The sequence below is a fragment of the Nyctereutes procyonoides genome, unplaced genomic scaffold, assembly GCF_905146905.1.
Source record: "Nyctereutes procyonoides isolate TBG_1078 unplaced genomic scaffold, NYPRO_anot_genome, whole genome shotgun sequence".
NCBI classification, from domain to species: domain Eukaryota; kingdom Metazoa; phylum Chordata; class Mammalia; order Carnivora; family Canidae; genus Nyctereutes; species Nyctereutes procyonoides.
The window spans coordinates 71,943,290-71,970,813 of record NW_026575051.1 but is presented as its reverse complement, the minus strand read 5'-3'; the positions used below and the strand labels follow the sequence as shown (position 1 = coordinate 71,970,813).

The window sequence follows — 27,524 nt, the reverse complement described above, 5'->3', positions numbered from 1 at the left end:
AATCCTTATGAGTAACATTGAAGGTTGAAATAGTTGGCTTCTCATTTCTGTCCCATACTGGCTGTGTGTCTCAAAGAAATCCTCTTTATCTTCTTGTTTCGGAAAACATAAAAATAGCATAAAACCTGATAACTTGGAAATATCATTTATTCTCACTAGACTCAGTGTTTTTGGCTGTAAGTGGAAGGAACAGATATAGATCAGTTATTCTCAATTCTGGCTGCATTTTCCTGGGGCAGGTAAATGTCTGTGCTCATCTCTTATTTCCAGACCAATTAAACCAATGTCTGGAGGTTACGGTGTAGCTAGTGATTCTTGAACCTTAGTATATGATTCACACTAATATTAAACACAGGTTGCTGGGCTGCATCCCCAGAGTTTCTGATTATGCAGGTCTTGGGTGGGGCCTGCAAATTTGAATTTTACCAGGTTCTCAGGTGATGCTGTGCTAATAGCTTGGGGACCACACTTTGAGGACCACTGGTCTAGCATATGTGTAAATGTGTGTGTGTGTGTGTGTGTGAATATGTATGTATATATCCTCCCAGGTGAGTCCTAATCTCAGAACTATTGGTGTAGAAAATATTAATAAGGTTCTTTTCAGTTCTAAGATACTGAGATTTCAGTATAATGAGAGTTGCTGGGCATCAAGATGTTCTATACAGAAAGGAGACCTATGGAAAAACATTATCGATTTCTTGGTCAATTATCATTCAGAATATGTTCCTATAAAGCATTTCACATATTTTTTAAAAAGTAACATTTTACAGTACATTTGCTGCATATATGGTTCTTCATTTTTCAGTAAAGACAGTCTATTTGGTTGTCAGTGTCTCATTATTTGATAGAATCAACGGAGGCTTTGGATAGTAGCCAGCTGTTTTTGAATTGCTTGAAGAGAACCTTGAGAATTTGTAGTCCAGGGGTAATTCTGGAAAAAAAAATTTTTTTATTATTCTGCAAGTCTTAAAAGGCTGTTTATAAACATATCAAAATTTGAGTCATTGATAATAAAAACTTAATTTTTAGAGTTTAACAATTTCAGTATTTCTTTTGTCGCTTGGATAGGTTGCACGTAAGATGAAGAGTATAAATGTTTTTCTCTATAAAATTTACAATAATATTTAAGTCAAAATATATTTAGATGTTTTTTTAAATTTTTTTTTATTTTTTTTAAATTTTTTTTTTTTAATTTTTATTTATTTACGATAGTCACACAGAGACAGAGCTAGAGAGAGAGGCAGACACATAGGCAGAGGGAGAAGCAGGCTCCATGCACCGGGAGCCCGACGTGGGATTCGATCCCGGGTCTCCAGGATCGCGCCCTGGGCCAAAGGCAGGTGCCAAACCGCTGCGCCACCCAGGGATCCCATGATTTTTTTTAATTTAAAAGTCTCTCAGGCTCTACTCAGAGCATCATGTAACTGATAAGTGAGAACTAATAATCTTCATGGCCCGAAGCTGTAAGAGAGTTACTAAGAATAATTTTTGAATACTTAGATAAATAAGTATTTTAATATACATAATGTGGCAGCTTTCTCCATATGAGAAGCAACACGCACACACACGCACACACGCATGTGCACACAGCCACAAGGAAACTGGGAGAGAGAACATAAAACGCATACTTTATTGATGGCGAGGAATTGTGACAACTTTATATAAGTTTCTCAAAAGCTGGCCTTCAGATATCTTCTTCCTACATTTCTTCAAACACGGTGATGTGTGTCATGTTACGATACTCATTTCATATGCAGATACTGGGCAATAATCCTTATTTCAAAAATTTCATAAGTCCTGAGTACTTTGAAAATGACACTAGCATAAAGATTATTCTGTATTTTAAATGCCAGTGAGAATCCTCAAGCTCAAGGAGTTAATCCTGGGGAAAAAACCAGTGCTGAGATCGGGAACAAGGAATACTGCCTTTCTGATGCCGGAGAAACCTAAGATGCTGTAAACAGAAAAACGTTCAATATTACAGAATTTCATTGGTCTCGATTGCTCACTTGGCTGTGGTATGTTTTGAGCCACACATTAAAAAGGCATTGGAAAGGCAATTGCTAATACTGAGTGTCTAAAATTATATATCTGAGCTCTTGGATTTCTGATAAGCCACGAAGACAATACAGGCTAACAGGTCAACCAGCCGTCTGTTTGTCTTTCCTACAATTGCCTGAAGTGAATGTTTAGGTCTCTGCGTAACTATTATTATAAGGTTAAAAACGGTCACATCATCACAGTGCTTGTAAACCAATCATTACTGTAATGTATATAAGTACAAACTTATAAAGTCTGTAAAAATGAGTATTTGTATTTAACTGTCAATGAGATAACCCACTCTAAGGAGGCATCTATCTAGAAAGAAACATTTCATGAATGCAAAAAGGTTCTCAGAGGCAAAGAGGGAGTATTTGTTTATTTTTCACCTCTTATCTTATCTTATCTCATTTAAAGCAAACATCTGATTTTCTCTTCCAGGTAGCAGAAAAGACCCATCACTGTTAAGAAATATGGGCATTTTATGACCAGGTGAGAACAGATGACTCTTTTGTCAAAAACAAGGCTCTGCACGCTGGGGATTCAACAGGAGGGAAAGAGTGGCACCTCGGTTTTAGGAAAGTCATTTCTGGTGCTATTTGGAAGAAGAGAGACGGGCAGACAAAACCCGAATTTTTATTTACCACAATATTCTATTAAACCCTGTGTATTAAATACACTCTAATATCAACAATATTACCTACCAATTAAATTAATTGAGCCAAAAGGAACAAATATTCTTGAACAGTAAGTTCTATGTAAAATATATTAGAAACAGAACAACTCTTGGAACTTTTTTTAAAAGAGATGTTAGCAGGATAACACGTATATAAAGATTCTATTCTGTCGTCAACAGGTGAGGCCACGGCCATGGTGCTTTGCTTCAGCCGTCTTCCTCCTGGAGAGGGGAGGTCCGGCACCCAGGAGCATCGGCCCTACTGACTGTTCCTGCAATGCCCGATCTCTCCTCTCTGAGAACATGGACACGGCAGGGCGCTAATTAGAGACCAACACCTGCCTCTGCCCTGGGCAGCAAAATCAGCAAGCCAGTATGGCAGGGCCTCCCTCTCCTTCTTTCCCCACAAAAAATCGGTACCTGTTTAGCTTTGTCTGACTACCGTTAAGGCCTTTTTTTTTTTTTTTTTTTTTTTTTCTTTTTCCTTCTTACTATTTTCTCCTGAGAAAAGTCAGAAAGACAAAAGCTCAGCGCCAGGGTCTTTTCCAGGAGGCCGAGGAAGAAAGCTTTTGGGAAATGAAGATGGAAGCTGCACTAATGTTATCACTGCTTCTTTCTGGGAAAGTGATTACCCCAGAAGATGGAGGGGGTCATTTTCCAGTTCTTCAGAGAAATATTTAAAGCCTGGAATAATGAAGATGCACTTTACTTTGACTTTCTTACTGTTTCATAACTGCATCCCATTGGACCAGGGTTGATCCACGTACTATACAGTAATTCATTGCCTTCCATTATCACATTACTTTATTCTCTCTATGAATTTGAATCAATTTGAAATAAAGGAAGAGTAAAATATAAAAATTAAAAATAATAGGTTTGATTCTGGGCTAGCCCCTGTTTTCAAATCACAAGTTCCATTTCTTTGACAGGAAAATTGTTTGTAAAAGGAAGACATATATTTAGGTGATCTTTCTTTAATTTTATGTGTACAAGCATGGAACAAAGTGAAAATCAGACTATTCTTTTGAAATGAACTAGGAGATCTTATTTTAATGAGCAGGATATGCTGACATCCCGGGTTTGTATGCCGGCATAGGGAGTGGCCTTGTGGGAAGGGTATATGTGCTTCAGGGTCGTCATTATCATCACGTCACCACCACGACCCGATCAATGACTCAGATGAGCATCTTGCTTTACTTCCTTGCACATCCATCTCGTGAGGGCGGAAACACAGCTTGGTGTATTATTCCTGATTTAAGAAAAGAATCTAAGGTTCAAAAAACCTAAGTAGACCTCCGCTTAGGACCTGGAGCTAGGACAGCTAGCAAAGCCGAATAAATACAAGCATCAGGGCGAAGCCCCTGGAGAGGCCGCCAGGACCCGGGGCCTGGGCCACCCGAGCTCGGGAGGCAGGCGCCGAGCAGGGGCAGTGGCGAGGGGGCAGGGGGACTCGTGCCAGGAGTCTGCCGCGGGGGGACGGCTGCTGGACTCTGCTGGCTTCTCCCCAGGAATGTTGCTAAGGTCTGGGGCGGAACTGCAGGAAATTAATGAGCGAGCAGAAGCACAAACCTCTGCAAGCACAGTGGGTTTTTCAGCAGTCTCGTCTTTTTAAGAAAACGGAGGGACGAAGCTCTGACCTTAATCAGGGGCCCTATGAAGACCTCAGACTCTCAGATCTATTTCTGAAAACTGAATTTACTGTCAGGAAGTCGTTCTCTTTCATGCTAGTAATGGATTCCTTCCTTCATGTCTACTTTGCTTCACTCAATACAGCGAACTCTTTCTTTTGTTATCACTGACATGGTATCGCCTCTTGCCACCTTTTGATATTCAAACTGCCCGTGTCCTGATGTTTCCGAGAGGTCTTTTCTGAACAGCTCAGAGTTGGGTTCCGTCGTTTCATTTTTGCCCTCTATACTTAATGTGATTACTCAGCTTTAAATCTGGCATCTCACTGAATACTCTCCATTTGTCTTGTTTTTCATACTCTTTTCTTCCCATTGTAGTTTTCTTTTAGATTTTAAGATTATTTTACATAATTAGCCCAGGATGTATCTCATTACGGTTTCTTTGGTAGTTACCCTAGAGATTGCAACATGCATTTTTGACTTATCATTATCTAACCGTATAATAAAAGGATTGAGGGATCCCTGGGTGGCGCAGCGGTTTGGCGCCTGCCTTTGGCCCAGGGCGCGATCCTGGAGACCCGGGATCGAATCCCACGTCGGGCTCCCGGTGCATGGAGCCTGCTTCTCCCTCTGCCTGTGTCTCTGCCTCTCTCTCTCTCTCTGTGTGACTATCATAAATAAATAAAAATTAAAAAAAATAAAAAATAAAAGGATTGACATCGTTAAAACTTTTTTAAGATTTAAATTCAGGGGATCTCTGGGTGGCGCAGCGGTTTGGCGCCTGCCTTTGGCCCGGGGCGCGATCCTGGAGACCCGGGATCGAATCCCACGTCAGGCTCCCGGTGCATGGAGCCTGCTTCTCCCTCTGCCTATGTCTCTGCATCTCTCTCTCTCTCTGTGTAGCTATCATAAATAATAATAAAAAAAAAATTAAAAAAAAATAAAATTTAAATTCAACTTAATTAACATATACCATATTATTAGTAATTTGAGTCCCAGAATGATGTTATCTTCCTTTAAAGAGAATATTCTCAATCTAGTTTTAGGGATTTAGCTGACCTAACACTGAGCTTTAGTTATCCTTAAGGTAAATTCAGGGTCGCAACACAGATGAAGAGAGTCCATCAGGCCCACCGGTCCTCAGGCAGATCCCACCTTCCACTTCCCCAGTCTGGAGGCTCAGGAAGCTAATGCAAGTCCCACGCACTTGCTCCGGGACCCTCCCTAGGATTAGCAAACACTAAGGGAAAAGCAGCTCCCAAAGTCGGGTTCACCTTACTTGGCTTCTTTTGCATCTTATCCTGGTAATTTTTCCTTTTATCCTAGGACTCCAAGCAGACTTAAAAAAAAAAAAAAAAGAAAAGAAAAAAAAAAAAAAAGAGGCCCAGCTTTTGTAGTCTGTGGTTGGCTCCGGGAGACAGGCAGGTCCTAACTACCCGGGTTGCCGTGACCTAGGTGTATCTGAAGAAAAACAAATGCCATGGGAAGATTTTCTTGTTTGAAAGGCAAGAATTCTAGTATTTACATCATTGCTGTGTAACAGCTAAAGTTCATAAGTATTTTCCTGCTTACCTGCTATTGCTTCAATACTTGGAATTGCGATTGTGCTGTAAGTACTGATTCTCTTACAAGACCAGGTGTAGACCAGTGAGTCTTCTGTGTTTTCCAGTCCCGACACTGAATCAATAAAAAAAGAGCCCCACTTCTTAGATAATGTGTTTAGAGGCTTTGCCTTTGGTCCCTGAAACAAGAGAACAGAACAATGAAAACTATCATTAATCTCCAACGTCACCAGTTTTTCCCTCGGTAAGTTAATCAAAATAGAAAAGCTGTAGGAATTTCAAACCGTATCCTATATAAAAAGGAAAACAGAGCTAGAAGTTCTTTCCTCCCCCGGGGGCACCTGGGTGGCTCGGGGTGAAGCGTCTGACTCTGGGGTTTGGCTCAGGTCATGATCTCAAGGTCTGAGATGGAGCCCGGTCGGGCTCTGCGCTGAGCACAGGCGCTGCTTAAGGTCCTCTCTCTCCTTCTCCCTCTGCCCCTTCCCCCGAGCTGCTGTCTCTCCCTAAGAAAAAAGGAAAAAGAAGTATCCCCCCAGTTTTGTTTGGGGACCCTCCTCATCCTCTGGGATCTGGCCTGGGTGCCATCTAGGACACTGTCCTTGACCTCCCACCCTTACGTTAGATTAGCTCTTCTCCGTTCCCCCCGGGTTTGTCCCTGACCTACTACTCGGCACGTCACCTTTATCGTACTATGTACTTTTCAGTCTTTTAAAAAACATTTTATTTATTGGAGAGAGAGAGAGAGAGAGAGAGAGAGAACACGGGGCAGGGCCGAGGCCGCGGCCGCAGCGGCTGGCGCGGAGCAGGGACCCGGATCGGGCCGGAGCCACGGGCAGCTGCTTGGCCGTCGGGCCCAGGCGCCCCGCGGTCCACTTCCCACAGAGCACGGACCACAGGTCAGACCTTCCTCGCCTCTCAGTGCGCCCTCAGGGCTCGGTGCCCGCCGGGCCGAGAGGCAAACTCCCGGACCGGGCGAGGGACTCGTTAAGGAAACGCTTCTCCGTGTTTTGCGGACACGGCGGCTGCGAGCCCTGAGCCTCGCGTCCACCAGGCCGGCCACAGGGCCCGAGGACGCGTCACTGCTTCCGTCGGTGAAAACGTCCTGGCGCTTTCCTGCTCACGGCAGAGCCCGCGGCCCTGATGAGGGGCTCGGGGACCGTCCTCGGAGCGCGCCCCCGCCTGCCTGACCTTCTCTGTACGACTTCGTCCAGCAGCCGGGCCTCGTCCGCCTACTCAAGCTCCCCTCGTCCCGTGCCCTCGGCCTCTAACGCATCCCTAAGGGGGCGCCGTGTGTGGCTCAACCCACCTCGGATCCCTGAGCAGGAGGCCTGAGCTGAAGACTCAGCACATGTACACGCTGAACCCGACAACGCTGTTAGGCTGGCTTTTTTTTTTTTCTTAAGATTTTATTTATTTATTCATGAGAGAGGCAGAGACCCGGGCAGAGGGAGGAGCAGGCTCCACGCAGGGAGCCCGACGTGGGACTCGATCCCGGGTCTCCATCTCCAGGATCGCGCCCTGGGCCGAAGGGAGACGCTCAACCCCTGAGCCCCGCAGGGGTCCCTAGACCGGCTGCTTGATGCTGAACGAACGGTCTTGTTAAGGTTTCTCTCTGCTCATCCGATAAACTCTAACGTTTGGCACTTGTGATGAGGATTGTGCGTGCTGCTCTGGAAAATGTGGACGTGTATGTACACACATACACACAACTACCCAATCTTATCCCCAACTACAGGGAAGGAGATTTCACAGGGGTGGATCAAAGAGGGGAGGACCCACCTGGCTAACATATCCAGGTGTCTTGAACAAAAATATCTACTATTGATACAAAGTCATCATTTTTGGTACTTATTGTTGCTCATTGGGATTTGAACTTGAGAAATTCTTCCTTACTCTAAGGCCACAAAAATATCCGCATGATTTTCCCCAATTAATTTTAGAGACGAATTTCTTATATTCAGGTCTATAATCCATTTAGAATTTATTTAAGGGGGAAAAAGGGACTCATTTTTCTCCATATATCGGGACTACTTACTCAGTGCTGCTTACTAAACTATCTTTTCCGGCTGATTGATGATCCTCTATCATGCATCACACTTACACGGTAACTTGCAATGTGATACAGGGTCCTATGTCTGGGTTCTTTTTCCTCTCCTCATTGACCTTTTTATCTATTTTGTTATTAGTACTGTACTAAGAAATTACTGTAGCTTCCTAACATGGTTAGTTATCTAATAGGGTGAGATTCCTCCCCTTTATTATCCTTTTTCACAAGATTATCTTAGCTATTTGTGGGCCTTCAGGTTTTGGCTAAATGCAAGATCAATTTGAGAAGGTCCAACAAAATCTTCTGGGATTCTGACATTACGTTGCCTTATAAATAAATCTGAGGAAAATAGGTATCAGCATTATCTTAAAATATGGTCTATCTCTCCATTTTTCCATTTGTATTTAGGATCTTTTAAAGATTTTAGTTTTAGGTGCAGAACAACATAATTTGGTATCTCTACGCATTGCAAAATGATCACAGTGAGTCTAGTTAACATCTGCCATCATACAAAAATCATAATTTTTTTCTTATGGTTGGAGCTTTAAAAATCTACTCTCCTAGCAACGCTCAATTATGAAGTATAGTATTATTAACTATAGTTACCACTAAGTTGCCAAGACTCATTTATTTTATAACTGGAGATTTGTACTTTTGATTCCTTTTACCCGTTCAGAATCTGTAATAGAGACTTAAAAACTTCTCTATCAAGGTCTCATGAGATGTATTAAATTAATTCCTAGACGGTGATACAGTGATTATTTTCTTTGCTTTTGTAAATGATTTATTTCTCATCACATTTTTAAGTGCTTGCCGGTGGCACAGAGAAAAGCTACTGTTTTTCTTTTTAAGAGAGGGAGACAGGGTAAGCAGGGAGGGGCAGAGGGAGAGGGAGGCTGAAGCACCTCCACAGCCAGGTGGGGGCCTGACACGGGGCTCCCCCCACGACCCTGAGGGCATGACCTCAGCTGAAATCAGGAGTCCGACACTCACCTGACTGAGCCCCCAGGCGCCCCAACTATTGATTTCTGATTGCTGATGTGGACCCAGCATTTTCACAGCTCTCTTCTTCATCATGAGCGTTGATTCCCTCTGGTGGTCTATGCTAATTACCACATGACTCTGAAATAACCACATCTGGCGTCTTCTGACCCTAATTCCATAGTTCTTTTTCTTGTGGTGTCAGTCATTTCCGTGTTACACAATATAGTTAATGACAGATATCCTTTGTCTAGCTCAGAACTTTAAAGAGCATGTGTTTCCATTAAGTATGGCTTTTTCCCCATTAAATTTTTCCATCACAGATTATATCCTCACTGGGTTTCATTGGGTAGCCTTTCTCTAATAAAAGGCTGGCCCTTTCCTGTGTGCTGAGAATTCTCATCGTTAAAATGAATTATTTTGGCACCTAAATTTCATAATATGTCATTCTAAAAAGGTAAAGGATACATTTTTATTTGTTTTGATTTAAAATGAAGAAACAGATGAGAACAGTAATGAAGGAAGCTACAGAGGGGAGCTCCTTTTGGAGGCTAATCTTATGAGATTTAAGTCTGTCCAAGTAATTACAAGATTAACGAGGTGACTTTTGATTTATTTCCCAAAACAAAGATAAATAAAGACAAATTAGTCTTTCTTAGTCTCCTTAACTAGGTTTACTTTAATCATTAAAACGGGCCATTTTTGCTTATCTGTCGCGCTCTAGTAAAGTTGAGTGGATAATCAACAGACACAGTAGGATTCTAGAAAACAATCTCTTACATAAGCCTTTCAAGTACCATTTGAGATGTTCTCTGCCCTTATCTTGAGCTTCCTGTCACAAACGAAGGGAAGTAGAAAGTAATCTTTACATTCCAGACGGTTTACGCAGGGTGAAATTACTGGAAATATCTGAAAAATCGAATTCAAGCCTAAGTGAGACAAAATGCTAATCTCTACAGAATGTAGTAGATGTGAATGTTTTTGTTCAATGAGTACATTAATCCTGAAGTGATCTGGTTGCTTTGTTTTCAAATTATACCGTTAAAAGTTCACTTTAGCTGAATAAAGCCAACTAGAAACAGCAGGAAAGAATCTGAATTCTCAGGACATGCTGTGCTTACACCGAGCTTTGATGCGCCGAGAAGCGTCCGTGTAGAGGAAAGCAGACGAGCTTAACCACGAGAGCAGGCTGGTGTTGAGAATTTGTGGTCCTAGTTTGTGTTACGAGATAATTAAAAAAAAAAAAAAACCTCACCCAATTGTTTTAAACTTTCGCCACCCGGGGATCCCTGTTTTACACTTTTTAAGCTGCCTTTAAATACAAACAGAAAGGTGTCTCCTAGAGGCTCCTCCTCCATCTAGAGAAAACTAGGTTGGCCTGCGGCCCCTGCTGAGGATGCGCCCATCATACAAACACGCCTCGAGACCGAGACCCGAGACCGAGACCGAGACCCGAGACCCGGTGGGGTGCAGTCGGGCCGGGACAGCTCTGGGGTCAAGTGGCTTGGGGAGGTTTTGCTTTTTCAACATGAAGTGTCGGCCCAAAGCTGGGAATCTGCGGCAAAGCACCTGCCCCAGACCCTGCAGGCCAGGGGAGTCCATCTCCCACAACTCTGCTTAACACTGCGAGCTGGAGAAGAGTTCAGGGCTAAAACTGGAACCTTCTCAGGGCTTTATTCTGACCCTGTCACTGGGCCAACCCCTCCCACTCCTTGCTTCCTCACCCACGTTCAGTGCAGCAGGGCGGGCTGGGGAGGCAGAGCCTGATAGAGGGGAACAGTACTGCGAGCTTCTTAGGAAATAAAATTTTCAAGCTGTTGACTGACCAGGTCCTTTTCGATCATGTCGAAAAACCAGTTACGAGCTCTGTTCATGGGTTTGTGACTAATTAACAGGAGGAAAGGGATCCGAGGGGGAGGGCTACTGGTCAATAGAACACTGAAGGAACTTTCCCAGGGATTCTTCACCTCCTTAATACAGTACCTGTATTTTCAGATCGTTCTGAAGAAACCCAATCTCCTAATTTCTCTTTAGTGAAAACCTTCTCCAAAGTCGCTCAGGGTAGAAGGCCTACCAGCTGTTTTAAAGACGGGCAGCCCGGGGGGCTCAGCGGTTCAGCGCCGCCGTCGGCCCAGGGTCCCGGGATCGAGTCCCGCGTCGGGCTCCCTGCGTGGAGGCTGCTTCTCCCTCTGCCTGGGTCTCTGCCTCTCTCTCTGCCCTTCCCCCCACCCCTGCCCCGTGTCTCTCACAAATAAATAAATTAAATCTTTTAAAAAAGATAAAAGACGGTTTTAAAGGTCTTAAGTCAAATAGTCCAAAGAACTTCCAACATCACATTGAAGGCTAAATCCTACTCAATGGAAACCACATAAAAACCTGAATCCCTTATTCTAACATTTTATTGGGTTTACTTATAGTTATTATTTTTAATAGATTTTAGGTTTACAGATAAATAGAGCAGATAGTACAGAGAGTTCTCCTACATCTGTCTGCCTCCCCTTCTCCGCACTGTCTCTCCTATTAATAACATTTCGCATTAATTGATGTGGCACATTTGTTGCTCACTAATTAACCATTCTTAAAACCTTATTATTAGTGAAAGTCTACAGTTTACATCAGGGCTAACACTTTATGTCGCATAGTTCCCTGGGCTCTGACAAATGCACAATGTCATGTTCCCACCATTACAATGTCATACAGGGGACTTTTACCATCATAAAAATCCCTAATGCTCCATGTAGTCACCTCCTTTCTTCCTCCTGAACCCCCGGTCCCACTGGTCTTTTTCTTTTCTTGTAGTTTTGCCTTTTCTAGAAAGTCACATAGCTGCAATCATACAATACACAGCCTTTTTGCATTGCCTTCTTTCACTCAGTAGTATGCTCTTTCGGGTCCTCCATGTCTTGTGTGGTTTAATGGCTCATTTCTTTATTTTTTCTTTTTCTTTTTTCTTTATTGTTTATTTATTTTTTTATTTTATTTTATTTTTTCTTTTTTGAGTTTTTCCTTCTTTACAACTGTTCCACTGGGGTGAATTTAGACAAATGCATGTTATTTTCTGATCTTTCTTCTTTTCTAATTTTTTGCTTTTATATACTATTCTCCCTTTCTAGATTTATGACATATTTTACTCTTCTTTACCTCAAGTCTTCACCCAGATTTTATTCTTGGCAGCTTCAGGAGCAATTCTAAAGGAGCTACCAATTTTTTAACTTAAATTCATAAAGAAAGAGGAGAATACCTTCCATGGCCAAGCAAAAGAGACATAGGGTGTGAGTACAGGGAGTCGGGATCTGGCTGCCTCAGCATTAGCCAAAAGGCATCCATGGTGTCATAGCACCGGACGAAAGCAGAGGGCTGGGAAGACCGATGGTCAGGGTCATCTTGGCATATTTTAAAAATTATCAACAAGATCAACAATAGAGCTGAGATATCAAGAAGATCAGCAAGGGGCCAAGAGATTCCATCACTCTGCACAAACAAGTACTTTTTACGACATGTCAAACAGAAAGGTTTTTCTTTCCAGGAAAGAGCTCAAAGAAACCCTTACCTCGTATTTTCCTTTCTTCTCTAGAGGCTCGGACTCTTCAGGCTTCCCGTCTCTGTCCCCTCTGAGCTCTTCCAGGATGAGGACTGTCTCCCAGTTACTATAATGACGGGCTGGGAAAATGTCTGAGTGCATGCTGTCACCAAAGTAAACGACCTGTAAGTCAGACAGCAAATTCTGTTTGGGGCGTGAGAACCGTGAAAGAAAGCGGTTGCTTCAGTGAAGCGGAAAAAAATTCCTCACCAGCTCTCAGAGTAGGACAAAAGTTCCATAAACACCTTAAATGTCCTTGAACAGCATCATAGGTGACCTTGGTCAACTTGCCTCAACTTTGCCCCCTTACCACATTACACAATGCATTTGCAGGCAGAAGAAAGGCAAAGGCTAACTGATTTTATTCCATTTTCTGAAGAAGTCAGAGTCCACGTGTTTCCAGGTAGGCCTGCCCTTAGAATAAGAAGAACTGGTGGAGGATGAGATGACTTGTTACGGTTGGTTAGATTAGCAGGAGCGCACACCACGGCCGCTTTTCCGAGGGTTTCTGGGACCTGCCCAGGCCTGCTGAAGCAGAATCGCTGATGGGGCGCTGGGCAAGTGGACCTGGGAGGCTCCCCCCATCTAATCCGTATCCCTCAATTTGCATTTAATGAGGTTAAAGGAATAAAACCAGAACCTCCACGTCAGGATGCTCCATTAAACCCCTAAGGGTTCCCAGGGGGCTGTGGCAATGGGGGACGAGGGGCACTATCGGTACCCACTCATCTGTCCAGAAAACATTTTTAGAACAAAGCGTCCTTGCCGTAAGAACGGCCCCGGGTCCAACAGCAACAATGCGACCAGGATATGGAGAGCAAGCGTCCCTTCAGGCTGTCTGTGGCCTGAGTTCAGCTAATGGTTTTGCACATAGAACTTGTCTGCTGAGCTGTTAGCAGAATCTTATTGCTCAGTGTCCTACACGCTAACCCAGCTTATCCCCCAGAACCGGGCCGCCCCGCTTGGAACCGCTGCTCTTCTGTTTCGGACACAGACCCCGTCTAGAGCAGCAGAGCAACGGCTTATCTAAGCAGAAGGCAGGCGGCGGCACGGGATTTCCCCGTGGGAACGGAGGCCGCGCGCGCGGTTAGAACCGCGGGCGTATCACGGGGCGCGTCCGCCGCGGCCTCGGATCCCCGCACCACACAGTACCTTGGGCTCATCTCTGCCAGTCATTTTCTTCAGAAGCTCGTAGAGGTGGACGGCGTTCCCTTGGGAGTACCAGCCAGGTTTCTCAAGAGACGGTAGCGCCTCCTGCTCCTCATCGTTTTCTGAAAATAGAGTGGGACAATCGTCTATTTCTTTTTTTTTTTTAAGATTTTATTTATTTATTCATGAGAGACACAGGGAGAGGGAGAGAGAGAGGCAGAGACCCAGGCAGAGGGAGAAGCAGGCTCCATGCACCGGGAGCCCGACGTGGGATTCGATCCCGGGTCTCCAGGATCGCGCCCTGGGCCAAAGGCAGGCGCCAAACCGCTGCGCCACCCAGGGATCCCTCAAAAGTCCCATTTTTGACGCCATCTGCTATCCACGTACCTCTTCTACAAAAGGTAACCACTCTTTTACGCATCCTCTTGTCCTCTCCCTCTTAAGGACATGTTCGCTGAAGTCAACTGTCATACAACAGACCGCACGTACCGCGACACACAACGTGGTGAGTCCTGGCGGATGTATGACCCGTTACGAGCTGAGCTGTGTTCCCCTCAGATTTATATGTTGAAGTCCTCACCCCCAGTCTCTCAGAATATTTGAAGCAGGGCCTTTGAGGTGATTACGTTAAAATACAATGACAAAACTAGACAAGACTGTCAAAAAGGAACCGCGTTAGGGTGCTGGAAATTAACCAAAGGAACACTAAATTGAGCTGTTCTTCCAGAATACCCCTGGCGTCTCAGACCCAGTGGCCAACCTGAGGGGAGCCTTTCTGCCACGCACGCAGAGGGTAACACTGGCCCCCATACGGCCACTAGGGTGGGCCTAACCCCAACATGACTGGTGTCCTCATAAGAACCGATTAAGACACAGATGATTAGGTAATCAGGACACAGAGGAAAGGGGCGCCTGGGGGCTCAGTCGGTGAAGCATCTGCCTTGGGCTCAGGTCATGATCTCCAGGTCCTAGGACCGAGCCCCACGTTAGGCTCCTGCTCAGCGGTGATTCTGCTTCCCTCTGACTCTCCCCCCTGCTTGTGCTCTAATGAAATTTTTTTAAATGAAGATTTTATTTATTCATGAGAGACACACAGAGAGAGAGAGAGAGAGGCAGAGACACAGGCAGAGGGAGAAGCAGGCTCCCTGCGGGGAGCCCGATGCGGGACTTGATCCCGGGACCCCAGGGTCACACCCTGGGCGGAAGGCAGACGCTCAACCGCTGGGGTCCCTCTAATGAATTAAAACAAATATTTATATAAAAAAGAAAAGGCCACAGAAGAAAGACCGTGTGACGATAACAGGGAGAAGATGCACATCTACAAGCTGAGAGGCCTCCGAGAAACCATCCTGCGGACACCTTGGCCTCAGATTTCCAGCCCCCGGAACTGAGGGAAAGTGCACTCTGTGGCCACAGCAGTCCTGGCAGGTAACAGCACCCGCGAGTCCTCCCACCGAAGTGTGAATGTTGGCACGCAGTTCTGCAATTTCATTTCTTTTAAACTCTAGCCAATACACTGCAATCGCTGAGCTTTTAAGGTAGATGCGTTTTCAGTATAATCGACAGTCCCTACTGGAGACGCGCGCGACGTCGCCGATCTGGAGCTGTTACCAGGAAAGGTTAGAAACATGAGAGTCCTCGCAGTCCGGCAGGGTCAAGCGTCTGTCTGCCTGGGGCTCAGGTCCTGATCCCGGGGTCCTGGGATGGGCCCCGACAGGGCGACCCGCTCGTCCCGCTTCCCCTGCTCATGCTCACTTGCTCTCTCTCTGTCTCTAAGAAATAAAATGTTAACAAAAGGGCCCCCGCCGGGGTGACTGTGCGCTAAGGTCGGAGAAAACACTGATGTGGACGGAGAGCGGCGACGGAAACCGCCAGGAGAATAGCAGGTGCTCGCTGGGCGTGGATGGCCCGGAGGCGGCCCAGGTGGGCCCCCCAAGAGGCCTGCGTGTCCAGCCACACTGTCCGCCCGGCAGGGAGTCATGGAGAACGGATTTAAAGGACGTGGAGATGGAAATCGGGGCCAAGTGTGCGCGGGCCGTGGGCACGAGACGCAGGGAAGGAGGGGACGGTGTCAAGGAGCTGGGGTGGGGGGCAGGCGTGAGGCAGCTGCGGCTCGCACAGCATCTGGGTGGGAAAGGGCAGGAGGCGCAGGTGCGCGCGGGGTCGGCCGCGGTGGGCGGGCAGCAGGTGCGGGAAGGAGACTGGAGCCGAGCCCAATACTGCGCAGGCCTGGTGTGTGGGAGGGGGGCGGGAGGACGCCCTAGGAGAGGGGTCACAGGGGCAGAGGTGGGGGGAGGGGGGGGGGGAGATCCTGGGGGTAGAGGGGTCATGGGGGTAGAGGGGTCATGGAGGGAGAGGTCACGGGGAGAGAGGTCACAGGGGAAGGATGGGGGGAGGTGGGGGAGAGGTCATGGGGCAGAGGTCTGGGGGTAGATCTTAGGGGAAGTGAGGCCACGGGGTGGGGGCAGAGGTGGTGGGGAGAGAGGTCTGGGGGGAAGAAGGTTGTAGGGGGCGCAGGAGCAGCGCAGGCCGGGGCGGCCCTCCGGGGAGCTGAGGGAGGCGGCGCAGGGGAGGCTGCAGGAGTCCTCGGGAGGGCGACTTGACGGATGTTGGCTCCAAACTGCGCACCGACGGCGAGACGTCGTGCACCTGGACACTCATGCTGAGGGAAAGTCTGTCTGAGAAACTGGTGTGAAGCCCGGAAAATACCCGTTTAATGCCGTCCACTGCGCTGCGGCCCACAGGACTGCGCCAGGTCCCGTCGGGTCCTCGTGGGCGGAGTGAATGAGCGCGACAGCGACAGGCGACAGGCGGAAGCCTCGCCCTCTGGGGAGACCAGTGGATTCAACAGGAGAGCAAGGTCCTCCTTTGCCGTAGTTCACAATCCTTAGAAAATCCCTTGATTTAGAGGCTGAAACTGCTTCGATGCTGTTTACTCACAGCCACGATTTAACTGGTTGCATTTGTATGAAAATAGCTTTAATGACTTACTTTGTATTGATCTTGAGCACAATGAATATTCCACAGCGACCGAATATTTTAGTAGAGAGAGAGGTGGAGGGGGACGGGCAGTGGGGACTGAAGCAGCACCAGCAGCAAAACAAGCACCAGGAACGTCAGGAACCGGACATTCTTTAGCACCCCCCCCCCCAGCCGTCCTCTGCCTCCTCTGCCGGGCAACCTTACTGCCCTCACGTTTGCGTTAACTCCACAAACTGCAGGAGTCCTTGCCTTGTCCACAGGAATATTTTAAATCGGAGGCCCAGGAAGTTAGAGCTGGAAAGCACCTTAGAGATCTTCTAGTCTAATCATTCCTGGATGTGAGACCCCAGAGGCCAGCTTGGCCATCGTCCCCCGGAAAAGCACGAGATCCCACAAACTCTGAGCAGAGCGCAGAGACGCAGCCTCAACCAGACGATGCAGAGCATGTGGGGTGGGGAGGGGCAAAGGGCCGGGAGGTTTGGGGGGGGGGGCAGTTCTGTGCAGTCCAGGAACGAAGACACAACACACAGTGGCCAGTGGCAGGTGTACAGGGTCTGAAGAGGTCCCTGGAGGGAGTGGAACCAGCGAGTGTAGACAACTCTTTCTAGAATTTGAGCTGTGGAGGTACTCAGAGAATTGAGGTTTTAGCCAGAAGACAATGTAGGATCAGGGCATATTTTATGGTTTTTTTTTTTTTTAAACTGAAGGTACGAGAATATGCATATACGTCAATGAGAACGGCCTGGTACAGCCGTTCCCAGCTGTGCCAACTTTGCTCGCCAGGGCAAATCGGCAGTGTCTGTAGACATTTTTGGATTTTACGACTTGGAATGCGGGATGCTACTGGCATCGAGTGATCAGAGGCTAGTGATGCTGCCGAGTCGCCCTAACACACGGGACAGCACCTCCTACCTCCACTAACGAACAAGTATGTGGCTCCAAGCCCCAGAAGTGCTAAAGAGAATCTGGTCTAGGGGAAAAGGACAGAGTGATGAGAAAATCTACACCTGTTCCCTATCTGGAGTAGTACTTAGACTATTCCTCAGAGGGTTTTTCTTTTTTTTTTAAGATCTTATTTTCAAGTAATCTCTAGACCCAGTTTGGAGCTCCAGCTCATAAGCTCCGCGACTGAGAGTCCCAAGCTCCACGGACAGAGCCAGCCAGGCGCCCCACGTTCCACAGAGATTCTTACTAAAATTTCACACACATACCGGTAATGGAAAACAGTGCACATTAAAAATATTCCAAATTTATTTTTACCATATTGGAGACCACAAATGCATTGACTTTTACCGCATTTTTCGCACTGTATCTGTTTACTTGAAGAGTATCAAGAGAGAGGATGACCTGTTTAAGATCTATTATGCAGAAGTACCATCTGCAGTCTGGCTTCTACCCCATCATTCTCTCCGCATGCGACCTCACACAAGCCCCGCGGCTTTAAAACATCCCCTGAGCATCAAGAGGACTCTCCCAAATTTATACCTCGAGCCTAAAGCTGTTCCCTTGGACTCCATGCTCATCTGTACACGTTCTTTCTTTGTTCCTTTTTTTTTTTTTAGAGATTTTGTTTATTTATTCATGAGAGACACAGAGAGATAGAGAGAGGGGCAGAGACATAGACAGAGGGAGAAGCAGGCTCCATGCAGGGAGCCCGACGCGGGACTCGATCCCGGGACTCCAGGATCACAGCCCGGGCTGAAGGCGGCGCTAAACCGCTGCGCCACCCAGGCTGCCCTCCTCTATACAATTTCCTAATTGTTAGTCCCAGTTGAGTAGCTCCCAGGCATTTCAAGATTAATATGTCAAAAAATGATTCCTTAATAGCTTGAACCCCGACCCTAGAAAACCTCTCCCTCTGTATTTTCCCTCACGGCTGTAGATGGTACCACATTCACCCATTTGCTCAATGCAGAAAAAAAGAAAAATCACCAAGTCATTTTGGTTGTTCTTTTCATCCTCCGTTTCTGAGAACATCACAAGTCCTGGTGTTCCATCTCCACCACGTGCCTCACTGTCTATTGCCTCCAGTACGAGCTCCTCACGCGGAACGAGCACAGCCCTGGTCGGGGCGCGTCTGCTCTCCCTCCTTCTCTGTCCTTGCCGCCCGCCGCGTTCCCCGTTCCCCGCCCCGCTCCCCGCCCCGCAGCCAGAGCTCTCCACGGCACGCTTACACCTCAACTGAATAGCTTCACGCAGCTTGTGGAATAAAATTCCAACCCGCTTCCACCTATGGGGCTGCCCCCCCCCCCCCCCCCGAATCACCAGCATCCTCTGTCACTGGAACTCGCCTAAACCACCGCCACCCGGGCGTGTGCGTCTGCGTGTCCCGCTGCCAGGGACACTCTTCCTCTGCTCTTCTCAAGGCCTGCCCCCCAGGTCCTGCCTGGCAAGTCCTCCCTCCTGAGCTTTCTGGACAGGCCTCCCCGGGTCAAGCACGCTCAGGCGCCCTCCTGGTTGACCCCAACAGGCAGTCATGACAGGCAACACGGTCTGTGGCCCATCGTCACCCGCACGTATGTAATGTGCCTGCTTACGTGTGCCTGTGGGGGAAGACCTGGCATCCCTTCACCCCCCGGGTTGTTTCACACGGGACTCTGCACACACGTGTCGGCCAACGGGTAGTTAAGTAACTGAAAGAACAAATCTTAAATAAGAGAAGGAAGGAAGAAGCACAATGTTAACTTACCAAGTGTCCAGAAAGGTCTTTGACTTGGTAAATGGGAGAAGAAACCAGGCTTCAGTGCATTTGTGATCACAATGTCAAAAAGGTCTGTAAAGTCGTTCCTAAAGAAGCAAGAATGTTTTTCATGAACTTAAAGAATTAGAGAAAGTCCATATAAAACAGAACTTAATCTTTACCTGTCTGACCACAGAACCATTTCTTGTCTTTTGATTAACTTTTACGCACTTTCTATGTATTTCACGTGTAGAAACGGAAGGCGGTCGAGCGCCATTCTTTCCTGAAATGTACCGTTAAGTAGAAGCAGTCAGGAAGCGTGCCAAGCCGGCCTCCTGACGCTCACAGCGACAGTGAAGGGACTCAAGAGCTCTAACAACAAAAATATTCGCGAGCTGGGTCTTCAAATGTGGGGCCTGAGCTCTGCGTCTGTTAGCATGGAGTCACGACTGATCCAGGGCGCCACGCGGGTCCTACGGAAAGCGAGCATCGTATCCATTCAAGTGACATCTTTCAGGGTGTTCAAATGTGGAGAAGATACCTTATTCTGGAAATCGGTGAAATCTTAGGATGTGGTGTTTTTAGATAACAAGACTAATAGTTTTTCCGCCTGGGATCCCCTGGGACGGCGAAGGAAAGCTGGGACTCTGGCACTGGGGGGACGACAGTTACCGGGCTCAGCTGCGCTAGAGGCTGGGACGGGGAGACAAGCTTGGGTTGTCCATGCTAACGAAGGAGGAGGTCAGAGGGCTGCAGCCTGCTCCCGGCGTCGGGACGGCTCGCGGGCTCCATGGTCTACGAGGCACCAGGCGGGGCGTCCGGGACGCGCGCCTTAATTCACCTCGAGGTTCCCGGGCCTCTGTGTTCAGAAGGTGACGGATATGCCACCGGCCGACCTAACGCCACACGCGCTGAGGAGCGTGGACGCTAGGGGCTAAGGGCGGCAGCCTCAGGTCACTTGGGAGGGGGAAATGTGCTTCACGCTCAGCACTTCGGTACGTGCTGAAAGTGCAGGGGCACCCGGGGGGCCAGCAGCCCCGTTTAGGGTCCGGCTGTGGCCAGGCGGGGCCTGGCGTCACTCGCGGGGGTGGCGGAACCGAGGATGAACACGTGACCAGCAGCTCCCTGAGCTGCCCTCGGAGCCCCGCTCATGCGCGTGAGCCTTACGGCCCCATCTTCAAGGGATGCCAAGGAGGGCGAGAGCCGTCGGGGCACAGGCGTCGGGCTCGGGGGGTGGCCGGGCGGGCTCGCGGCCGCGTGCCTGAGGCCTGTGCACCTGGACCGCCCGGGCGTTCCGGGACGTTCCGGGACGACAGCGCGGCCCAGGGCCCCTCGGCGGCCACCCAGCGTTGGCAGGGACGGGGCAGGGACGGGGCAGGGACGGGGCAGGGACGCGCGGCCGCAGCCCCGCGCCCGCTCACCCGAGGATGTGCTCGCACAGAAGCCGGCAGTAGTCGCTGTGAGAGCTGGTGATGAGCAGCAGGACCTTCCCGGCGCTCTTGAGCTGCCGGAGCCACTTCTTCACAGGCTCGGGACACGTGTGCACGTACCTGCCCGGGTCCCTCTTGATTTCTGGAAAGTATATTCCGCAGTTTTCTGAAAAACAAAAATGTCAAGGAGATTTTTCTTTAAGAACTTCTTTTGGCTCACTGTGTCCCCAGGAGGCTCACGTCCCAAAGCCACAGGTAAAACGAGGAGGACGGGACCGTGGCTGCGACGCGGCCGCGACGCTGCGCCACGCGCCTCCCGCCCAGCGCCCGGGCGCCCGCGGCAGCAGCGGACCGGACCCCGTCGGTCCCGAGGCAGGACGCCGCGGCGCGCCGGCAATGTCCGCGTAACTGCTCCTTCCGTCGGCGGCCAACAAGCATTTGCGAATGCGAGTGTCGAGCACGCGGCGGTGCCCGAGGCGGCCTCAGGTCACCGCAGGCCCCACCGGGCGGCCGCAGGGCCCATGCGCCCCAGGGGGACCACGGCCCAGCGGCGGCGGCGACACTCAGGGCCCGGGGCCCAGAACACAGCGAAGCCCGCTCCTCCCGGGTGTGCCCCACAGGAGCACCGCGTGCGGCCCCACGGCCCCTCCGTAGCCTCCGACCGTGGAGCGACCCTTAAAAAGTCTGTTTCAGGGAAGAGACGGCGCCGGTGAGCAGGGCGAATCCGGGGAGAAAACCGTGAGATCCAAGAGCAAGCACAGAACCGTCTGCGGAGGGACTCAGTCGGCGGCGCCGCTGGGCTTCGGGCCCATCACACCCAAGGGGGTCTCCGAGATTCCTCCAGAAAAACAAGGCTTTTGTAGCAATAGGGATAGTAGGGGGTGGATAACATGGCCTTTGTGGTATATGATGCGGGAAACATCTCCACCCTCGAGCCTGTACCAGACCCCACAGCCGAGAAAACGGCTGTTCCGCGTGTGCGTGCCTCGGGCCTTCCTGTGACCCAAACGTAGATTGCTGTGCAGACCACTCCGTTTCCAAATGAATAAAAAAAATAAAGCAATACATTTAAATACTGTATTTAGAAATTCTTTTTTTTTTAACAAGTTTAATTTTTATTTATTTATTTATGATAGTCAGAGAGAGAGAGAGAGAGAGAGGCAGAGACACAGGCAGAGGGAGAAGCAGGCTCCATGCACCGGGAGCCCGACGTGGGACTCGATCCCGGGTCTCCAGGATCGCGCCCTGGGCCAAAGGCAGGCACCAAACCGCTGCGCCACCCAGGGATCCCTGTATTTGGAAATTCTTGCCCAAATTAGTTTTAGTGGTTGCCCTTAGTAAACCACAAGAGTGCAAATGCAAGACTTGAGTAGGAGAACACGATTCCCCGAGGAGTAACACGCCTGTCCTCACTTCGTTCCCAAGCCAGACTGAAATGAACGAACGAAAAGCGCCAACTCCTGTACACACGCCCGGCGCGACACACGGGTGCTCTTATTAGAGATGACCGCTGACTGGCTGGGGAACGCGTCTGCCTTCTCCTGTAACCTCCAATCATCCAAGGAGCAGATCTAATTAGCCAAGTACACACTCATCTTCTTAAAAAATCTCCTTTTAGATATACCTGACACGCAGCATCGTGTGAGTTCAAGATGCACGACGTGTTGATTTGCTATATTTATATAATGCGACAGGATTACCACCCTAGTGTTAGCTAACACCTTTATCGTGTCACATAATCATCTTTTTAAAAATTATTTTATTTACTTATTCATGAGAGACAGAGAGAGAGAGAGGCAGAGACACAGGCAGAGGGAGAAGCAGGCCCCATGTAGGGAGCCCGATGCGGGACTCGATCCCGGGACCCCGGGACTGAAGGTGGTGCTAAACCGCTGAGCCACCCAGGGATTCCCCATAATTATCTTTTTTTTTTTTTTTTTTTGTGGTGGGAACAATAAAGATTGAGTCTTTTAGCAATTCTGAACTTTATAATACAGTATTGGTGCCTATAATACACACTCATGTTTCTACTGAAATAAATCAAGCTACGAAACCCAAGGAGTTAGGTCGAACATATTATACTGGATTATAATTGTCCATTAAATTATGTCCCTGAAGTGACCGTACCCTCCTAAGGGTAGGGAGCCTTTCTGCGTGGCAGGGAGCAGAGGTTCAGTGAGCGACTACTTCAGTTAGCGCGGGGCAGACACAAGAGTATTTATGTTTATTTAAAGTCAATGGAAGGGCCTCCTGGCTGGTGGCTCAACCAGTCAAGCGTCCGACTCTTAACTTCAGCTCAGGCCATGATCCCAACGTCATGAGACCAAGCCCCGCGTCAGACTCTGCATTGGGCATGTGGCCTGCTTGGGATTCTCTCCACGCCATAAATGAATGAATGAGTGAATAGATGGATGGATGAATGAATAAATAATTTAAAAATGAAGTCAGGTGATTTGTAACATAACCTGTGAGTGGCAAAAAACTGTACTATTCAAAAAACAAAAACAAAAAACTGTACTATTCATGCCCCGTCCAGGTCATCCTATTGCAAGTGTTGCCCCGGCCTAGGCTGCAAGCACCGAATGTGACTGAGGACGTAGTGACCTCTGGTGGCTAAAAAAAAAAGTACAATTTGAATATTAAAAATAACTTTTTTTTTTTTTTTTTTTTTTTAAGCGGACAACTGCACCACATCTCGGTTTCTATCATCACGGAATAAGGAAGCATTTTTCTTGTCAACTGTGTCACCACTGTTTTGCGGCTGGAGCTTTCGAAGCTCTAGGCCAAGGGGATCAGAGATGCCAGGACGCCAGCACTTCCACCGTCAGCCTCCACGTAAGGTCTGGTGTTTCTACAGCAGAACCTAACACAGGAGAGACGGAGGCGTTTACGACCTTCACGGTGATAGAAGAGCATGCTGGTGAGCAGCTAAAAGGCTTAGTTCTGAACTGGTTACACGTACTTGCTGTAGGAGGTGACAGAACGAATTTTCTGAAATATACACACGTATATTTTATTTTGGGCCAAGAGATACTAAAAATTTTTTTGAAGGATGAGATATAAGCAATGGGTTAAGTATGCTCTAAATTATTTCTGTTTGCAGAGGGCAAAAGATGAAACAAATTTAATATTACGACAGGTTTCCTATGTATGAGATCTATCTAATCTAAGAGTAAATAAATATATTTGCTTCTAGCTAATATACTCATAAATAAGGAAATCCAGAGTATCTAGAATAAGAAAAGTAAAAATCTACATGCTAAACATAATGCTCAGAAAAAGGACAACGCCTAAGAATTGGAAAATGAAGTATATATTGAAAAACATAATTCAGAAAATTTATATTTTAACAGTATTTGACTTCTATCTCTGTATCTGTGCCCTACTCAAAGGATTCTGATTTAACTGCTCTGCGCTGGGGTGATGACGCTGGTAATTTTAAAGACTCCCCAAGTAATTTTAAGGGTTACTGCTCTGACATTTAGGAACTAGAACTCTTGTGATTAGTACCTGTATATCCTGCCCGCCTCCGCCTGTATCACAGGCTCTCAGAGGACAAGGGTTTCTTTTTTTTTTATATATATAAATTAATTTTTATTGGTGTTCAATTTACCAACATACAGAATAATACCCAGTGCTCATCCCGTCCAGTGCCCCCCTCAGTGCCCGTCACCCATTCACCCCCACCCCCCGCCCTCCTCCCCTTCCACCACCCCTAGTTCGTTTCCCAGAGTTAGGAGTCTTTATGTTCTGTCTCCCTTTCTGATATTTCCCACACATTTCTTCTCCCTTCCCTTATATTCCCCTTCACTATTATTCATATTCCCCAAATGAGTGAGAACATACACTGTTAGGACAAGGGTTTCTTGATTTTACTTTACTTCATCGCTTACGTAGGGCCTTGTACGTAGGAGGCGACCACTACGTGTTAACTGCTGTTGATGTGTGATGTCACATGCAGGCATGAGCGCTGAATGAAGGACCTTGTTTGATGAAGAGAAAGCCTGTGCTGCAGACGAGTGAAGAGAAGGAAGGGGATACGAGGGCTGAACGCTGAAAGCAAGGACACAGGCAACGCTCAGGGAGACTGGCTTGGTCCACTTGAGCTGACGGGAACAGAGGAGCTGGTAAGTCATGCTGCCCGAGCCTGTGCTCCCCCAACCCGGGAGCACAACGAAGCCTGCGCAGAACCTGGAGCAAACCTCCGTTCCTGTGCGCCACCCTAGAGACCTCTGAGGATAGGCTCCGAAGATTCACACCTGGCCAATCTGCAAACCAGTCAACGAGGTGGCACAGATGGACCGCTTTCACCTTAGAGAGAGAGAGAGAGAGAGAGAGAGAGAGAGAGAGAGAATGTGCACGAATGGGAGGAGGCGCCGGGGGGGCGGGGGAGTGAGGCACATAGATCCTTCGTAGTGGTAGTTGCGTTTGCACTTGACGGAGGTATTAACACTTTTCTAACTCATCAAGCCCATAATTTCAAGTTTTACATCATAAAAGTAAAACCTCTACCATTATCTGAGCTGAACGGCTCCCTAACTGGAAGCCAGTGCCATGTAAAAAGTGCAACCAATCTGAGACCACCGAGCTGTGCGGAGCAGGTCAGATGAACTTAACTGTAGGTGCTCCAACTCCCAGAACTAAGAGCGCGCCCTCGCCCTCCTGGATAGTCAGCGGCGTCAAGCCTTCGTTTGACGACATCCCTGCTGACTCCTGACTGCAAGCCCCTGGGAGACCCCACACGCGAAGCACCCAACTTGGCCCAGAACATCAGGGACAATAACAAACGGTGGCTTTAGTCTACTACGTTTTGTGGTGGTTTCTCGTGGAGCAACAGAGAACCAGAAGGAGATGCTTTGGAATAGTGCCACAATTCCAATTACCAGGTCTATGCAATTCAAGATACATAAAGAAGGGCAGCCCCGGTGGCTCAGCGGTTTAGCGCCGCCTACAGCTCAGGGCGTGGTCCCGGAGACCCGGGATCGAGCCCCACGTCAGGCTCCCTGCACGGAGCCTGCTTCTCCCTCTGCCTGTGTCTCTGCCTCTCTCTCTCCTCTCTGTGTATTCCCATGAATAAATAAAGAAAATCTTTAAAAAAAAAAAGATAAAAAAAAAATCACAAATTTTTCTAGAAACATCCAAAATAAAACGAAACAGGTTCTAAATTGTTTTTGTTCACCTCCAAAGAATACTTCAGAAGGTTTCTGTTGTATATATATTTACAAAATGTAAATACATGTATAGCTCAGGTAAACCTCGATCTTTTGAACAGTTTAAATAAAACTAAAATTACCAAGTATGTAAGGCAAATTCTGGATAGCACTCCTGAATTCTCACATACTGCAAATGTGAGCTACTTAGAAACTGAAACAGTGAAAACCAGTTGCTAAAATTCATAGGGATCACAACAGAAAAAAAATTAAGTCTTTTGGGATGTTTATCCCCCATTAACCTCAAGTCAAAAGCATTCGAGGTTTCTCCAAAAAACAGACTGATCTTCAAAGAAACGTGCGTTGTAAAGATTATATTTTATCACAAGGGTGCACTGTCTCCTTATTTACTTGAGACATCCTTCTTGTCTTCAGAAATATACTTTCTTACTAATAAAGCCCAAAGTATGCAGAACTATGACTAAGTAGGAGGAGCTGAACTTGAGGACACACTTGAGAGCAGAGTCACAAAGGACCACTTATCCACTACTGGGTCTCACAGGGTCTGATGCAAACAGGAAAGGCCCGAATAGGTGCTAGGTCTGCGCCACGTCTGTACCAGGACACCCAGAACCCAGAAGCAGCTCGGTTTCCACCACACGTTCCACCCAAATCTGGACTGCGTCAGTTGTATCCTCCAGGTTTCCATAAAATGCCACCTAGTCAGTTACTCCAAGTCAATTTAAAAAAAAAAAAAAGAAAAGAAAAAGAAAAAAGAAAACAGAAAGGGGGAAAACTCTAAAATTTTAAATTAGTGAGCCATTTTAGTTCAGATGATCATTCTGGCAAGGGTTTTATTTTTGTGATATAGAATTTGAAATTATGGACTTGGTAACATAGAAAAGCGTTGCTCTCTCTTTAGCAGAGCAAGCGCACAACTACAGAGAGTCTATGTGTAACGCTCTGCAAAACTGCGTGAGGAGTCTTGAGGAGTAATAATGCCCTAGCCCAGGATTCTTTGGTTTTTTTTTTTAAGTTCTATTTATTCATTTGAGAGAGAGAACGTGCACGAGTGGGGGAGGGGCAGAGGGAGACAAGCGGACTCACTGCTGAGCAGGGGGTCGATGTGGGGCCCCGGCCCAGGACCCCGAGATCATGACCTGAGCCACTCAGGGCCCCCGGACCAGAATTCTTTACCCGTAGTACACACACGGGCCTCAGTGGGTGAACGACATTCCGCGTTGCGCTCCTCACCGCGTCTGTGGGTGTCGGAGGGAGCACAGCAGGTGCTCCAGTCCACACCAGATTCCCGGGGGCTGAACATGGGACTCCCGAGAGGTGAGGACCACACATTTAGATTTCCCAGACAGGAGCGGTCCAATTAAAAAAAAAAAAAAAAAAGAAAAAAAAGCGTTCAATATGCTCTGTTTGTCATTGTCAAGAGAAATCCTATACCTATGTCTCGGAAAAAAGGAGATTCTCTGTAAGAGTTGATTAGAGAGTTTCCACACAAATAAACATAATTCCTTGACCACCCTGTACTTTGTTACCTGTATAAAGTCCAATAAGCTTACCCTGATCTAGGGTAGCTAAGGTATTATTCTTGTGAATTTATAGGT

At 47.7% G+C, this 27,524-nt stretch overlaps 1 protein-coding gene across 2 annotated transcripts in view; it reads right to left on the bottom strand.

The window, feature by feature from the left end:
- Positions 1–129: 129 nt before the first annotated feature.
- NT5DC1 (5'-nucleotidase domain containing 1) overlaps positions 130–27,524 on the bottom strand; it is a 117,799-nt gene continuing 90,404 nt past the window's right edge. For both annotated transcript variants that reach the window (XM_055329763.1, XM_055329764.1), the window contains exons 7-12: positions 20,747–20,921; positions 19,335–19,432; positions 13,667–13,785; positions 12,485–12,637; positions 5,917–6,085; positions 130–931 (exon numbers count right to left, since the gene is read on the bottom strand). In XM_055329763.1, coding sequence (XP_055185738.1) covers positions 816–931; positions 5,917–6,085; positions 12,485–12,637; positions 13,667–13,785; positions 19,335–19,432; positions 20,747–20,921 — 830 coding nt within the window. In that variant the 3' untranslated portion in view covers positions 130–815. The remainder of the gene's footprint in view (positions 932–5,916; positions 6,086–12,484; positions 12,638–13,666; positions 13,786–19,334; positions 19,433–20,746; positions 20,922–27,524) is intronic.